We start from the raw sequence: 17,543 nt of genomic DNA on the forward strand, positions 1-17,543 counted from the left end.
CAATTTATTAAAACCCATTCAAGCATAGGAGAACACAGAAACTTCATACATTGATATGACTGGGATTCAGACCTGGAACTGAAAGTCAGTTATGCTCAACATTTTTCTGCCCCTGGTTTAAAACACTAACACAAAAATAAATTATTAATTTTACCAAATTATGAATTAAGGTTAGCATTTTTACACAAAATAAAGAAAGCAAAGATAAAACTACAAAAAGGAGAAATGGATCTTTGACAAGCGCAACTGCAGTTTTTTCTACTTTACTGTTACATATAAAACAGATGATTTTTTAATTCCTTCATTTAAATGCAGGTCAACTAGGAAAATCTGTTTTTATTCCTTCTCTTGTTGAAGACAAAGAAAAATACAAATAAAACAAACTGAATAGGGAAACAAACGTGTAAATGTCATTCTTTATATACTGTTCTTTCATCATTAATCCTGATATTGATGTCTTTCTTAAGGAGCAAAAGTACAGTCTAAATAAAATCAACATTGAGGGGTGATTACCATGGGAAAGAAAAACATTAACTCCAGCATGCAAATCTGAACAGGTGTTGTGCAGCGTTTTAAAGAATTAATAAGTTTACTATGAGTAAACTACACGTCATAGTATTCCAAGATAAAAGGGTGGTGTTTGTACTATACTGGGGAGAATCAGACGCCAAGGAAATAATATATAAAACTGGAAACTTGCTATCAAGTTTTATTGGGGGAAAAACATTTTAATATAATGATATATTAAAATAGGAAAATGTCACAATACATTTTTGTCAAATTACTTTTAGTTAGCTTATCAGTTAAATTAGCATTAATTTATTTATGAGCTATGCCTCATTATGCCTCAGAGCTCCAGACTCTGGAGTTTGAAATCCAGCCCTGCCACTGTCTACATGAAGTTTGCACATTCAAAGACATGCCAACTCAGTTAACTGTGGACTCTAAACTATCTATATATGTGTGTGTTTGTGTGTGTGTGTGTGTATGTGTGTGTGCAAGTGTGCCCAACAATGGACTGTGTATGATACTGCTGGAACAGACTCCCTAAATAAGCAGGGTAGAAAAAAGTATTCATGAATAAAATATAAGGACTATGATTGTAATCTTTGTACATAAAGCAGCAAAAGAACACCTAAATAATTTACAAAGTTGGAGTATATTAATTTTCTTCAGGCAACTGTATTGTACAATGACTATAAAAGGCATTCACCCCCTTAGAAGTTTTCACATTTTATTGTTATACAAAAGCATTTCGACGATGATCAACAGATAACGATTATAATATCACAAGTGAAAACAGATCTCTGCAAATTGGTCTAAATAAATTACAAATGTAATAGACAAAATAGTTAATAAAATATGTTTTCACACCCTTCAATATTACACCCCTAAATTATCACTGGCATTGCTAACAGAAGTCACATAATGAGGTCAATGGTGATCATCTGTCTTGTAGTGAAAGGTTTCAGTTGATTATGGTATAAATGCACCTTATTGGGAAGGTGTAACTTGTGGTAGGTCAATATTATGGCCTAACCTAAACAATGAAGACAAAAGAACAATCCAAGCAACTCTGTGAAAAGACGATTGAAAAGCATGTCAGGAGACGGATACAAGAAAATACCCAAATCATTGAATATCCCTTGGAGTTTAGTTAAATCAGTCATTAAGAAATGGAAAGCTGTAAATCTGTTTAGAGCAGGCCATCAACAAAAACTGAGCGACTGTGCAAGAAAAAGACTTAGTGTGGCCGGCCACCAAGAGACCTATAATATGTCTGAAGGAGTTACAACCTACAGAGGAGGAGAATGCAGAGACTCTGCAAACAAAAACTGTTTTCTGGGCGCTCCATCAGTCACATCTTTGAAAGAGTGGCAAAGAAAAAGCCACTGTTTAAAAAAACAAAAAACCACACACTTGATATCTCAACTAGAGTTTGCACATGGGATGCCTTTCGTACTGCACTCCACTATCCCAGAGAGACACGCAAGAGTTTGTGAGTAGGTCCAGCTTAGCACCAGTCACACATTGAGTTCCTATGTGATATGTATTTGGCACACGTCTTTTTAGTATCTAATTGCTTCCTTTTGGCTATGTTATTCCAAGCTACCAACTTCTTTTCATTTTTTTGTGGATGATATTTAGGTCTTTCACACTATTAAAAATAAATCTCCTAGTTCACAACCTGTCTTGAAGAAATTAAATGCTGGACAGAGTAAATAGCATCTATTAACAAAACTGTATAATGTAGAACAATGTTCTCAAGCCTGATTAATTCAATTCAAGGTTACAAAGCCTGTCGTGGCAGCATCAGGCAGGAACCCTGGGCAGAAACTCTGTTTTCATGACTTCAATTCTCACAACCACACATTTATTAACCTGCCATGATGAAAATTGATTTCAGTTTTGTTCTTCCTTCTTGGTCAACTCATGTCAATCATCTAATGAATTTTTGTCCCTTTCCTTCTCCAACCTTAACAGCCTTGTCCATACTTTTATTGTATCCTGGCTTGCCTTATGTAAATTCACACTGGCCCATTATTCTTATTCTGGTATCTACAGTAAACTCCATTTGGTTCAGAGCTTTGTTTTCAGAGTCCTCATGTAGGCTTATATTTACAGTTCAGTCTTCACTGGCTCTCTCTGCCATCTAGATAGACTCCAAAATCCAGCTCCTAACCTATAAAGCTTAAAATCATCTTTTGATGAACATTTTATTTTTGTTGGGAAAAACTGCATATGTATTAAAGTCATGTGTGTTAAAACTTCTGGCCAGATCATCTGGGAATGTTTATTTATTTCAACACACTGCAGACTTTCCTTCTGTTTCTAGAAAATTTTCTCTGCTTTTGAAAATTACAATTGTGCAGGACTAGTCAAGTTTCCAAAACATTAATAGTCAAATGAATTACTGGTAAACCATAAACAGTAACAAACAATATACAATTGAGTATTACACATTTAGCCTTTCTTTCCATTAGTTTAAAATTTGTGCTGCCAAAATTATATGATTCCCTGAAAAAAGGGGACAAATCACATTATGTTCCATCCAAAATGCAACTGTTCTCATTTTTAACTGTTATTTAATAATACTGTTATGCAGTTATGTCCTATTATTGATAAAATGAAACAAAATAAAAAGTGGCAAGAAATGAAAAGCCTTTTCATTAAATTTATTAATACTAGCAGATGTAATCCCTCGGTTTGCACACACATCAAAAAATTCATGCTTTTCAACCCATAACATTTCAGTTATCAAGAAACAGTTTTGTTGATGCAGATGAAGCATCCATAAGCAACTTATTATAACATAATTTTAGTGTGAGCTTGTATGTTCTTTGTAGTTTTTTAAAACTAATACTCTATGTTGTCCAGAAACATTATCAGCTTCTGTGTGGTTGTACTCACTAAGTTTAAAATTTTGTTTCTTGTTTCCTCTTGTAGCCCATTGGCTGCGTCTGTAAGCCTTTGGGTGAGATGCTTTTTTATCATACATATAGGTTTACTTAACTGTGCAACTTTCTGAGACAAATAAACACAAGATGTGATTGTGGAAAAATAAAATTAGACTTCAAAAGAACCACATTTCATCTTCTAAGTTTAATAGAAAGAAGAGAAGAAGAAATACTGCACATCTGTTACTCATTTATTTATTTCTAAGCTGTTGAATATCTGTCCAAGAACCCCATTAGATTAACACATAAATTCCCAGTCCCGCTCTTCAGATATCTGCGTTCACTCGAGATGCTTCTAAACAACTGATGAATCACTCACTACTGCTTTGCTTCAAATTCTTGTTAAATGGATGACTTAATCTTGCTTTTAGTCTGAAAAGCATGTACTATATACAGTATTATACAATAAAGAAATTGTTTAATTTTACAATGACAATATGGTCTAGAGACTAAAGTACTGGATGTTAGTCCCAATGGATGGTTAAAAGTCTACTGCCAACTCACTGTGGGACAATTAATAATATTTAGTGTGTTACTGTGGTCTGTGTATTTAATAGCTTTGAACTCATATAAATAGCTTGGCCTATTCTTTTTTAATATAAAATATTGACTATATTTTTAATTCTTCTTCTTCTTATATTACAATGCTTGCATTTTAGTTGTTTTTTTCTTGTGATGTATAAAAACATGAAAAAGCATTTCTGCTGGGAGAAAAACAGAGAAAGTTGATTGTTTAGCCGAGACTTGTAGAAAAGAGGCAGCATAACTTCTTGGTAAGAAACTTTTAGCAAGTCAATATTATCCTAAAGTTACAAAAAGTGTTTACACGCCCTGGCATTTTAAGATCTCACAACTGCTTCACCCTAGACACACTGGAACATCTGCCTCGCAACAACTCTGGGACTTTTGGATTGTAGCTCTCTGTAACCTTCCAAATGTTATGTGAAGAACATCTGAAGAAGAGTACCTCAGCTGACTGCTGCATTCATCTGGATTTGTGTGCTGAAAGATTCTTTAATTCAAGTATAAAATATATTTTTGTGACTTCTTTGATTTGTGAGGTTATTGTGGTTATTTTGTGGCTGTTGTGGCTTTGAGGTGACACGGTAAGCAGAACAGCCTTTCACATTGCAATTACTAGCACAGAACCTGCAAATATATGGCACTTGCACTGCATGCTGGACACAAAAACACTTTAGTTAGGGCTTCATCTCAGCATAGTAAGTAAACTTAACTGTTTTTTTTCTTTAATTTTTAAAATCACTTGACAGCAATATCATCACACAACCCTTCTTAGAAAACAAACAAGAATTTCACACATTTGGTTTTCCAGCAGATAGATCAATATTCGCTGTTTACATGAGCCAACCTTAACTTAGTCTTGGCATCACTTATTCAGAAGCTTTCAGTGAATATACTGGTTTAATGACCTGCAGAGAGTCAGAGTGGATAATTTAGGTTAAATAAGCTATGGAACAAAAAACCCAAAATAGCCCTCATTGAACTCATCATGATTGAAGTAATGTGGCAGTGTTGCTAGGGCAACTACTTAAAAAGATGTAAAAGCTTTTTTTTATTTGTTAATGCACTGAAAGGTTGATGCTTTAGCTGCGGGGAAAAAAGGAAAAAAGCTTAATGTTCAGATAAATACGTCTTTGTTTCTATCAGCAATGAGTCATAGTCAAGTAATGTGCTGCACAAATATGATTTTTTCTTCACTTGGTAAGATAAAAGACATTACAATTAGCACTTGTAATTGTAATGTCTTTTATCCTACCAAGGAAGAAAGAACCTTACTTTATAAGGTGCCATACTATATTAAAATCACTTTATTACTTTATGGTGCTAGTAAGGCAGGTGCTATTGTGCTTATATAGGTTTTTATTAACACTCCAGAAAAAAAATCGAAGGTACATCTAAATGGTTCAGGCACAATTTGTCCTGAACTCACTTACTTTACTTAAGTACTAAGGAACTGCTCCATGCTTTTATGTTACTGTATATTTACTTCACTCAACAAATCCAAAAATAAGTGATCAGTTTCTCCGATTCACTGCTGCTCCCCTTAAACACACAGCTCATTTTAACCAAGCAATATACCCCCAGTATTCCATGTAAAAGACAGATTACTGTACATACACGTGCACTTTGGAGACAGTCGAAGGGTTTTGAATCAAGGTGTTGGCACACTGGAACAGGGCTTAGCCTCTCCTTCTTTTCCCACAGACCTTCGGAAGAAAAACCCAATGAAACCGTTCACTTCTGTCTGTTCGTGACCTCTCTTCTGGCCCCTATAGAAAACCTCATTTCCGGGTCCCATCAGATGACCTCATGATACTTCCTTTCCTACAACAGACCTTTCCTGTTCTTCCTCTATAAAACCATTTAATCCGCCTATTCACCTTGTTCAGATTGACACCAGTATCAATCTTTTAAAACTACTGTTCTAACAATATACGGGGTAGATTCCCTAATCTTTTTCCTTGTGGTTTGTGTTTTTTTACATTATATAACAAAGAAAACTGAGAGATAACCATCCAACCATAGGTGACTAGTTCTAATTCTCCTTTCCTCAGTTTTTGATGTTCTATTCAGCTTCTACTGATGTTCTCTCCTTTTTTGAACTGCTTCATACTTGGTTGTTATTTGTGAATATTCAAAGAAACTACTGTGACTGAGTTAATTCCAGGAAATTTCTGCAATGGTTAGCTCACTTAAATCAAGGTTGTGAGGTACACAGAAGCTTTCATTCATTAAAGTTGACAAATTATTTTCCATATAAAATTACAGGGGAAAAAGTAGCTTATGGAAATAGTTCATTAAAGGAAAGTTGTCCAAGTTAGCACAAGAGCTGGGAAGGAGCTGGGCCCTCAACCCTAAACCTGATGAGCAACTATGAAGATAAAGTAAATAAACAAATGCCTTCTTTACCTTTGTCATTTTGGACAATCAGGCATGATGTTCATGTTGTAGACACAAAACACAAATGCATGAGATCTAAATAATAAACTAAATGCCATATAATGTCAATTTCTTAATTTAATTAAGCTTTAGCATAAATTCTTAGGTTTTTCATGGCTAAGTAATTATAGTATACTGTAGACTTAGCTTCTACCATCTAGCATTTACAGTACATTGTCACTGATCTGATCACAATTGGATAACACTTGATGACATTGCAAATCACATAAATGTACTTGTGATTGGATCACTGAATCTACATCTGGAGTTGATAAGAAAAGTATAAGAGCAAATGTAAATTCTATCAGCAACAGCCACATTTGTGGAGGCTGATTTGAATTTGAGTGTACAAATTTATTTTAAAAAATAAGAATGAAAAAATCTTATTTATCTCTCATTTAACATGCTTAAACCTTACATTAAAGAAGTAAAAAAATAAAACTAGACTTTATATTTATTTAGTAAGTTTATGTATATTTCATTATTCATCAATACTTTATACTCTGATCTGTTTGTAGCTACAAATGGATTTTGCACCTGCTACTGCTCATAGTGCATGTGCAAATTACAAATTCAACTCAGAATTACTTGTTATTCATATAAACTGCAGTTTCAATACACACTGAGCTCTGTTATATTCACAGCAGCATACAGATGCCAAAATATTTCAAATATTAAACATTATGTATTAAATATATATGAAATACTATATATTCCTTTTGTAAAAATAATTGTTAATCAGCATCTTTAAGTTTAAGAGTAGTTTAAATTAAAAGACAAATATGTCTATAACAGAAGCACTTTTGGGTTTTACTTTTTAGTTATTGTTTATTGTATGGGGCATCTTACATTCCAAACGCCAGACACAAGCTCTACTCCAAGCAGACCTTTTTTATTTTGCACAATACCACTTTGGTCAAAAACCAGTCCAGAAGGATGCTATACATGAAATAATCACACAGCCATATAGTATATGGCCAAACCTGACCATCAGGCCTATATGAGCTTGGTGGACATCCCATTCCTAAATCATGGGTATTAATAAAAAAGAATTGACCTCCCAATAACAGCTATAACAGACTCCACTCTTCTGGACAGGCTTTCCCCAAGATTTTGGAGTGTGTTTGTGGGAAATTTTGCCAAAAGATTATTTATGAGGTTGGGTACTGATGTTGAACAAGACCTGACTCATAATCAGCACTCCAATTCATTGCAAAGAAATTCAATAGGGTTGAGGTCAGGGCTCTGTGTAGGTCACTCAGATTTTCCACACCAAGGTTGTCAGACATGTTTTAATGGACCTGGATTTATGTACAGGGGCACAGTCATGCTAGAACAGAAAATAGCCTCCCTAAAGTATTGCCACAAAGTTGAAAAAAGATGCTGTAGTATTAATATCACACTTCACAAAAACTAAGGGGCCTAGCTGAAATCCTGAAAAACAGCTCAAGACCATTATCCCTTATCCACCTAACCTATTGCAGGAACAGTGTTGCCTGGAAAGTAGCATTCTCCTGGTATCCACCAAACTCAGATTCGTCCATCAGACCACCAGATACTGAAGTCTGATATATCATGCCAAAGAACATGTTTCCACTACTTCAGAGTCCAGTTTTTGGGGGGAGTGGCAGTGTCTTTACTCCACTCCAGCCAACGCTTGTCATTGTACACGGTTATCTTAGGCTTGTGTGCAGCTGCTCAACCATGGAAACCCATTTCATGAAGCAACAAAGTAACGATAACATAGACAGCCACTAGTCAATGCTAAGGTTTTGAAGTTGAGGTGGCCAGCCTCAGCCATATTGCTCTGTTTGAATTCTGCAGCCCTTTCAAAGACAATGATCTGGGAAATACCAGCAGAAGTGCAACTCTTGGCCTTTGCTAAGGCATTCTGAAGTTGTTTTGTATTTGATCTGTAACCTGGCAGGGGTATTGACAGGCCCTTGGTCACTGTGTTTGAAACATGAGCGATGAGTTAATGCCACATACGTAAGCAGGGTGTACAGTGCATGTAAATCAAGGCTAATAATTAAGCCAGTCCCAGTATTAACCTGTCCACAACATTAAAAGAACTTTAGAGATTAAAGTCTCTTTACATTTTTACACAACACTACTCCTTTTCTCCCAAGTCCAACTCATCTATCTGAGAGGGAAGGACTCCTTTTCAAGGTGGACACAGGAATACTTCCAGCAAGATAGTCTTCTATCTGGGAAGCACTTCTGGGAGGGACTTCAAAAATATATCTAGCTATCTAGTTCATATATATATATATACAGTATTTAGCTATCTGTGTACTGAATTAACAACATCTGATAACTCCAGACTTTTAAATGAACTTTTCCACTATTTCACATTTTCTGTTTGCACTGCTAGTAATAGGTACTGAAATATCATAAAGTAAAAAAAAACTTGCAGTAGTCATGAACCACAACTATCTCAATTTTCCTTTTTCAGTTTTCTGCAGTGGTGGCCTACATCACAACCACCTTCTCAAAGTACTCTGCGGCCGAGTTTGATTCTGAAAAGGGTATGGATGCCCCAACTACTGACGAGACCTACATATAATACAATGGAAAAGCCGCGGGACCAAATAGAGTCAGTCCTTGAGTTCTTAAAGCCAATGATGTGCAACTCTGTAGCCTGTACAGTCTGTCATAAAAGCTCCAAAATGTGCAGATTTTATAGATGTATAGATATAATTATCTATGTGCTTCTCAAGGGTTATTCTCACCTGGACAAAGCTGCCTTCAGTATCATCCAGCCATTAATGTTAAGGGATAAGCTCAGAGATACTGTATGGTGGTAGATGAGCCTATGGTGTTCTGGATAACGGACAGACCACAGCTAGTAAGGCTCAAGGACTTTGTCTCTGATACAAATGTGAGTAACACTAGAAAACCACAAGGAACAGACTATAAATAAAACACCAGGTCATGACACTTGCAGAAACAATCAAGAGTCATGTGAAGAATTTTATATCTTGGTGCAGAAAAAAATTGTCTCCAACTTGTCTGGTTACTATTCAGGGAGTGGATATAGAGATGGTGCACTCCTACAAGTACTTTGGGGTCCCATCAATGACAGGCTAGACTGGTCTCATAACTAACACACATGAGAAGAAAGTGTTTAATAGTATAAGAAAGTGCAGAGAACAATGTTTTTTTTTCTTAGGAGACTGTATTCCTTTAATGTGGAGGGTGACATCCTTCATACCTTCTACAACTCTGTGATGGCCGGTGTGATTTTCAATTCTGTGGTGTGTTGGGCTGGTATCATCACTTCATGAAAGTCCCACAGAATCAACAAGCTAATCAAAAACGACAGGCCTAGTTTTGGGACACACTCTAGACTCCCTGGAGGTAATAGCAAAGGAGAGAATGAAAACTAAACTCCCATTATGAACAATGCTGCACATCCTCTCTCTGATGCACTAACACTGAGGACTTTCAGCTAATGAATTATTCAGCAGAAGTGAGGCAAGAAACACTACTAGGGCTAGTTTATACCAACGGCAATATGCCTGCAAAATTCCTCACTATGACTGTGCCAAATCAGTTTTTCTTTCTTTTTAGGTTCTTTGTTTTTAGTCATTCTGGTGTGTGTGGAGATATGTGTTTGTTTATTTAATGAGCTTCTGTAAAATGCCAAACTACACTCTGGGGACAATTAAGGTTCTTTACTGATGAGTGCATCTCACTTCAACATACTGTTTGTTAATCTGGTGTATGTTTTAAGTAGTACCGTCTCTAATGCAGAAATACAGCACACTTAAATTTACAAGCATTTCAAGAATGAGACTCAAGAACTTTTTAAGGATTCAGTGGGGGGAACACAACTATAAATGGAGGAAGTAAAGAAAGGTGATCAATAAATTCACACAAAACTACATCTTTATATATAATACGCTACAATGGCTGTTCATTTGTCTGTCCTGGGTTTTAAATCACCTGTAGCTCGCAAACCGTTTGACTTATTGACCTGAAATTTGGTACACATACAGTATACTACATGACGCCTACTATCCATTTACGGGGTGATGATTGACCGCCAAGGTTATTACTCTTTTTATTTTTACTTTATTTTATTGTAGAATCAACTCTCAGCAGGGGCCATTCTTAAGGCAGATTGAAAACTTAAGTGCCAGCTTAAGTGAAAAATTAAAGAAAACGTACTAAGTAATTGCAACACAAACTCTGACTTAATCAGTTTTTAATGTGAAAATATGCCAACAAAAGAAGAGAAGAAGCAGGCCACTAGGGTGGAGAAAAGAAGAGCTGCTCAGGAAGCAGCAAGCGCATCAACCTCTGAGCAAACAAACGCTAAATGTACAGAGAAAAAGTATGAAAACTATGAATGCTCAAGTCAAGTGTATTCACTGCATGTTATTGTGCAGTGCGCCGTTACTGGTATTAAAATAAAAGGGAATTTACTGCTACAGTAAACCTGGGAAGACTGTCTACATCCTACTTTTCTTCCTAATCCCCTTGAGGACAAGTAAACTACTATTTGTCTATCAAAGGTGTACTTTTTACCAAGCTTCATTTCTGTACTTTTGTTGTTATATTTGAGGTTATATTTGACCAAAAATTATTTAATTTAGTGTAACTTCATAACTTGCTTCAACCAACACCATTTTCCTCAGAAAGAAACTGAATTTGTTGCCTTACGAGACTTTAGCGCAGATCATGCACTTCCACTTCTTTTCAGAGATCACCACTCGGCAGGCATTGCACACCCGAAAATGGCAGTATTCACATAGATCTCCTCGGTCAAAGATAAGTCCCAGTCTCTTCTGACAGCGGACACAGACTTTATTACTTGTTATCTGCTGCCTCCGACTTAATCCTTTCCTGCGGATTTCAAGCAACTCATTTTTAAGCCTCCTGGAAAGAGATCAAAAGTGAAAGAGACAAATGAGAAGGAAGTATTGTCCAGAAGCAAACACAATTATATAGAGTCATCACAAATTACAGGCATTTGAACAAGTAATATTTCTTTACATATTGTAATTTTCAGCACAGGGTACTTAAAGTCATAATGTAGTAGATCTTCATTTGTAACTCTGCAAAGCAGTGGCATAGTTAGACTGTGCACAGGTTCACACAGAATATTATGGAGTTTGATGAGTTAATCCTATTCCAATTTTTCTGTATGGAACATGTGAACAGGTTTGCAATAGTGTTTAATGTGGGCCACAGCTCCCACAGAGCTCCACACGTTAGACATCAACCTCAGAACATTCTCCTCATGTCTGTGTAGGGAACTTCTAGGAACTCTGCTTTTCCACCCATATGCCAAAGACACCATTTTTAGTTTGATTGGCAACTACAAACTGGACAGGCCATGAACTGGATTAAGAGGGTTTCATAATAAATACTACATATGAAAGGGTCATCATTTGGAATGGCTTTACTGTATTTTTAATGGTCCAAAAATACTCAGTATGTCTCTTTCATCGTGTTTACTGAGGTGTTATTATGGTAGTCCGTCCCTCCTAATGTAAGCACCACCATATAACTAATAATCAGCAATCACTGCAGAAACAGCTAGTTCTCTGGAAAGGTTTTTTTTTTTTGACCTACATATTTCTTATATATCTTGAGTTTGCTAATGTAAGTATTGCCATTCTGGAATTCATTTTCAGAGACCCGACATTAAAAAAGTGATATATTGTGATGATGATGATGCAGACGTGATGTGAGAATAAATGACATATAGCATAACAGAAAAACATTCCACAATTACAGTCAACATGTATAAAGTACAGTGGCTATCTAATACATAAAATACAAACCAGCAACTCTTTTAATTTTAATTAAAAGCCTGGGGAAAAAGATAAGTATTCAATCTGGATTTAAAAATGTTAAAAATTGGAGCAGATCTATTCTACAGCAGCAGGCTGTTCCAGAGCCATAGAACAGCCACTGCAAACGCATGATCACCCCTATGTTTCAGCCTTGTCTGAGGTACCACCAGTAGCCACTGGTCAGATGATCTTAAAGACCAAGACAGGGCTCAACAGTACAAGATGCTTCTTCATTCAAATTTGACAAGCAACTGACATAACATTATTTTGTAAATTAAAGAACGCGGAATTAACCATTACTCTGAATGCAACATTTCATTGTCACTACTATTATAAAGCTTATCACAAAGCAATCAACAGCACTATAGCATGGGGAAGGCACTGAAGTTTGTGTCAGAGACATCCATCCATGTTCTAACAAGCTTATTCTGTTTAGTGTCATCACAAAAAGTATGAATCACCTCTGAAAAAGGCACATGTTCATATGTGGGCACACACGTGGAATGTTAATTTAATTCAACAAATATTGCAAATAGCTTTAGATAACTGTTATTGTAGTGTATGCAGCAATATGAACTGCTCCAAAAACAAACACCACAGCAATTGGTGAGTCAAGCTATTGCACTTGTCCAATAAATTCCATTCACAAAGAACAACATTGCATGTTGTAACCTATGTGCTTTGGTTTCTTTTTCTTTTGTTGCAAAAATAAGGCTTCAAGTGCTAGCCATTATAAAATCCATTAATTCTTTGCAAGTTTATTCTCTAAAAGTTCATATCTATTCAGTTTTACTGCTCGGCAATATCTATTATATCTATTCTTTTTTTTGGTAATTTTATAATAAGATCAAGTGTTCTGAACTTAAAAGAACCAATAACTATAAGTATGTTCTACAATTTCCAAGAGCTTGTGAAAAACATCTGAATTCAAGTATCAAATCATCCACTTTTCCTGCCCTGATTATTCAGTTCAAGGTTAAGTAGAGCTAGTGCCCGTCCTCCAAGCCAGGAATAAACTCACTTACTCACAAAGGGCCAATTCAGAGACTAACATAATTTCATTGAAATGCACCCTAAAGCATCAAGGAAGCACAGCTTAATGGCCTTTATGACAATAAAATTAATACTAACACAAATTGGACAATTCTATACAGCCAACATGTAGTGTACAAAAACACAAATACCTGCCTGAATTACGACTACTGAATGGAGCTAATCTGTTCCTAAATGGCTTGGGTAGATGGGTTTTGTCTCATAACTTGAAACTTGAGTGTTAGTATAAAAATAAAATTCATTATGTGAGATTTATTGACTACAGCATAAATGAGGGCTTACTTTTGGTAATAAAACGTTTGGATAATTCCACTTAAAAAGCAGATGCTGCTTGTTATTTAACATTAATCCAAGCTTGTCTTTGTTGTTGCATTAATCTCAAAATCATTTATTGATGAAGGACTTCAGTGCTTATTAGCACAAGGTAATAATTTGATCATGTTAAATATGGATAGCTTGAATGCATTTCCTACAATTAATAGACTAGCTCTCTTGGCTGTTAAATAATGAGCCAATTAAGAAATGACCTCTGACTAGACCAGATGCTATATTGAATGGGAGTGTTACATGAAAAGCCTTAATGCAAACCCTTTTAACAAATAAAATCAATTGATTTACATGCACAGTCCAGATTAGTTTAATAGTGTTCTGCTATAAAGCAAACAGTTGGAGATAAGAATATCAGGACACATATTAGCTTGAGTGTACAGCCAGTTTTGACAGACCATTTACTCTCTTGCTTGATTCTTCACTTCATTAACTTACTGAGCAGCTTCCGTTTGTTTAATTAACATCGCTTAAATGCTACAATTTGTTACATCTCTATTGGTAGGCAGCTTCCTTCTGAGTATAACATTCAAAAGTTTTTAGACATCACTTGGTTAGTCCGTGGATGGTTTACAGCTTAAGAAGAATCGATCTTTCTTGTTTGCATGGGCTTGAACTTAATGAGATGAATGGCTGCTTTTGTGGGTTAGCTAAACAGCATGTACAGTACATTCTGCTGAGTAAAAGCTTGAATATTCTTAAAATATGAACATAATAATAATAAGATATAGGAGCACCTGTTGAAACCAGTCATTGAATTACTACAGAGGTGTTTGACAGAAGCATAAAAAGTAGTATCCTCTATTTAAAAAGATATACATACATAAGGCAGACAAATGGCCACTGTAACAAATAAAAAGTATTTGACACAATCTATAGTATTTTATATTCATGGAGGGAGACAATGTTGAATTACTCAGAATAATAGCTTATAGGGTCATTATTGTTATGTGTGCAGAATACAGTGAATGTATTACTTGAATGTGTTAATGAGCATGCAAAAATTACCAGGAAAGCATTGAGACCCAGAAGAGAACAACGGAGAAGTGGTGGTGCTGATAACAGAAGAGTAATTGTTCATGCAAACAGCATCGTTTTAATTAATGTTTGTTAATTCCAATCTTCATGTCTCTTCCAGCCTCATTTAAATACAATTAAAAAGACTGACTGCCACTCCGCCATTGACATATGCCATATGCATACAGATTCTCCACTAGAGTGAAGGATGCACACTACTATTATTAAGCTTGTGTTGAAAATTTCTGATGGTTTTTGCCATGAAATTACAGTAACCGCTTTAACACACACAGTCAGGTAATTCCAGGGTTAGCCACCCCAGAGATTTCCTTTTATTCAGTCATTCATATCTGTCAGGGTGTGCAGGCAACGTTGACTCGAGTCTCATTTCAGTTAAGAGGTGTGTGACAAGTTCACAACCAGTGACTTCACTTTTTTTTTGGTATGAAAAAATGCCTGCTGTTGAGTTTTACATTTTATCTATCTATCTATCTATCTTTTATTTTGTAATATTCTTATCTGGCTCAGTGTCACAGGGGTAATAAATTATGTATTTATCTAATAATAAACTTTGCATAATGGCAAAATAGCAAAGAAGCGCTGGAGACATAAACAGTACTATGGAGGAGGACCTTAAAAACAGCAGAATCAGATACTAAGCAGTAAGAATCTCAAGACATATTCTGACAAGTTCAGAAAGCAGAAAGAAGCTCAGTTTCTATCACAAAGGTACCATAAGAGATTGATATGAACGGCACTATATCTAGAGGTCCTAGGACATGAAGGCTAATAGGTGAGTAGGGATTTAGTGTCTTTGGGCTGTGTGGGGAGGTGATGCTTGGCTGCCTTGCTTATAACAATGCATTTAACTGCATTTTTTATAATTTGGTATTTGAAATGCACAGCCTTATCTTTCATTCACATTTACAGTGCTCACAGGCAAAAGGACTCCAAATACGTAAGATGAAGTCCTAATAGGCCACTTAAACCTTATAATATACTACAGACAATAAATTATCTACTTCAAACTTACAATGATGACAAGAGAAGGACGCAGATCACTTCAAAAGGACATTAACCCTTACAACACACTCAAAATATGTGTATCAAAACAGTCAGCTAAGTTACTTACAGTGCCACTGACAGCTGCACTATAATTTATAAAACAAGAACTTTCAAATGATCTGTCATTGTTGTAGATGCTGAGATGCTCATTCCCTGTGTGCTATTTGTATTTTATACATTATGCATGGTCATTCTCTGTATGAAGACTGCATTATTCATTTGAAGCATTCTTTTGTAGGATGCACAGAGCAACGGACTGCACTTTCTTGCTAATGTATGTTAATAGGCATACCCTTTGAAATAACAGAACTTCTGATTGGTTGAATCTTGTGTCCGTTTTCATGGTTGGTGAAGAATAGGGAGCTGATATACTGTTAGCAACAACATGAGTGCAGCAACCTGAAAAGTCACAATCATTGTTTAAGTTACTTGAATGAAAAATGAGTCGGATATAAAATATGGGACAAAATCATATTTTAAAGCATAGGCTGGTGTAACATAAGTTTAATACGTCACTGTCCTCTGTACAAAAATAATTTATAAATTACTACTACTTTTCTTTCTACTCACATGCAGAGTGGACACAGATATAGCACAGGGGCTCATCATTTAGAACTGCTAGGCAAGCATTAGAAGACAGGGACAACTGCGAAATGGGTATTGTATACTATTTTTGTGTGTCAAAGTAAGCATGAAACTATATCCCCTTTTCCTTGTTTGGAATGGCATGATTTACCTAAGTGGGGGCCTGCAGATGAAGAAAGAGTATAAAGCCTTGGAACATTGCTCGGTACACCTTTGAAGCCGATGGGCGGATTGGAGATAATGTCATCCGCTCCGGAAAATCCTTCCAACGCAGCGACGAAAATGGCAGACTCTATACATCGGGCCCCCACTCCCAAAAGTCTTGTCATGGCTTCCTTCGTCTTTTATGCAACGTAAACCATCATTAAAGAAAGCTAAGTTATTTTTCCTATGTGATGTCTTACCACCGTATCACTAAGGGAGGGGTATTGACTTTTAATATCATATCTATATAGTTTTGGGTTATGTAACACGCCACAATTAAAAAAAAACTCATTCCAACAAGGGAGCTAACACCCCCTGCTGGATACAGTTGGGAAACCGAAATTGGGACTGGTGTATGGGACTGTCCAAGAAAATAAGGGATATCTGGTCAATCTAACTGTATCTAATAGATATGTAATCATTGACATCTTGAAATACTGCTGTAGAGTAACACTAGTGCACACTACAAAAAGTTCAGAATCAGAAAACATCTGTTAAACAAAAATTAACTTTAGAGAGACACCCTGAACTGAAATAGGCATTGGATTTTCAACTTGTCTTGTACTATACACAGTAGCATCTATTCAAAACATAACCTATGAAAAGCAATAGGTTTCTAGTAACTGACCTGTTGTTTGTGTGAAGTTGATATGTTTTTGTTTGTTTGCATGGGTTGTCTCCTTGTGTCTGGTTTAATTCCAGTTTCCACAAATGAAGCTGTTAACTGCTAACTCTAGATTGTCGTCCTGGTGGGTATACAGTTGTGCCTTTTATAAGGTTCCGTCTTACTTGCTAATGTAAAAATCTTTGGCTATGTTTGAACTTGTAGTGGATTAACCTGTTGGATTTTTCTGGATTTTTCTGAGTTCACATGACAGCATACTTGGGCTTTACTTAGACATGCTTGTTTTTCAGTTGATATAACTAAAATTTACTTTTTATTAACCTTTGTATTGTTAAAGGTTTAGGAAGGTTATAGAAAAAAAGGCTATTAAGAATGCTAATAAAAACTGGAGCAGGCTGAAAGTTTAGTGCATGTATTACTATATTAGGAAATAAATGCTAC

The 17,543-nt window shown here is 35.8% G+C and overlaps 1 protein-coding gene across 3 annotated transcripts in view; it reads right to left on the reverse strand.

Moving 5' to 3' along the window:
* The window catches only part of sytl5 (synaptotagmin-like 5), a 464,560-nt gene that overhangs the window by 117,221 nt on the left and 329,796 nt on the right, over positions 1 to 17,543 (reverse strand). For all 3 annotated transcript variants that reach the window (XM_051927103.1, XM_051927102.1, XM_051927104.1), the window contains one exon: positions 11,088 to 11,303. In XM_051927103.1, coding sequence (XP_051783063.1) covers positions 11,088 to 11,303 — 216 coding nt within the window. The remainder of the gene's footprint in view (positions 1 to 11,087; positions 11,304 to 17,543) is intronic.

This window comes from Erpetoichthys calabaricus, chromosome 4 (genome assembly GCF_900747795.2).
Source record: "Erpetoichthys calabaricus chromosome 4, fErpCal1.3, whole genome shotgun sequence".
NCBI classification, from domain to species: Eukaryota; Metazoa; Chordata; class Cladistia; order Polypteriformes; family Polypteridae; genus Erpetoichthys; species Erpetoichthys calabaricus.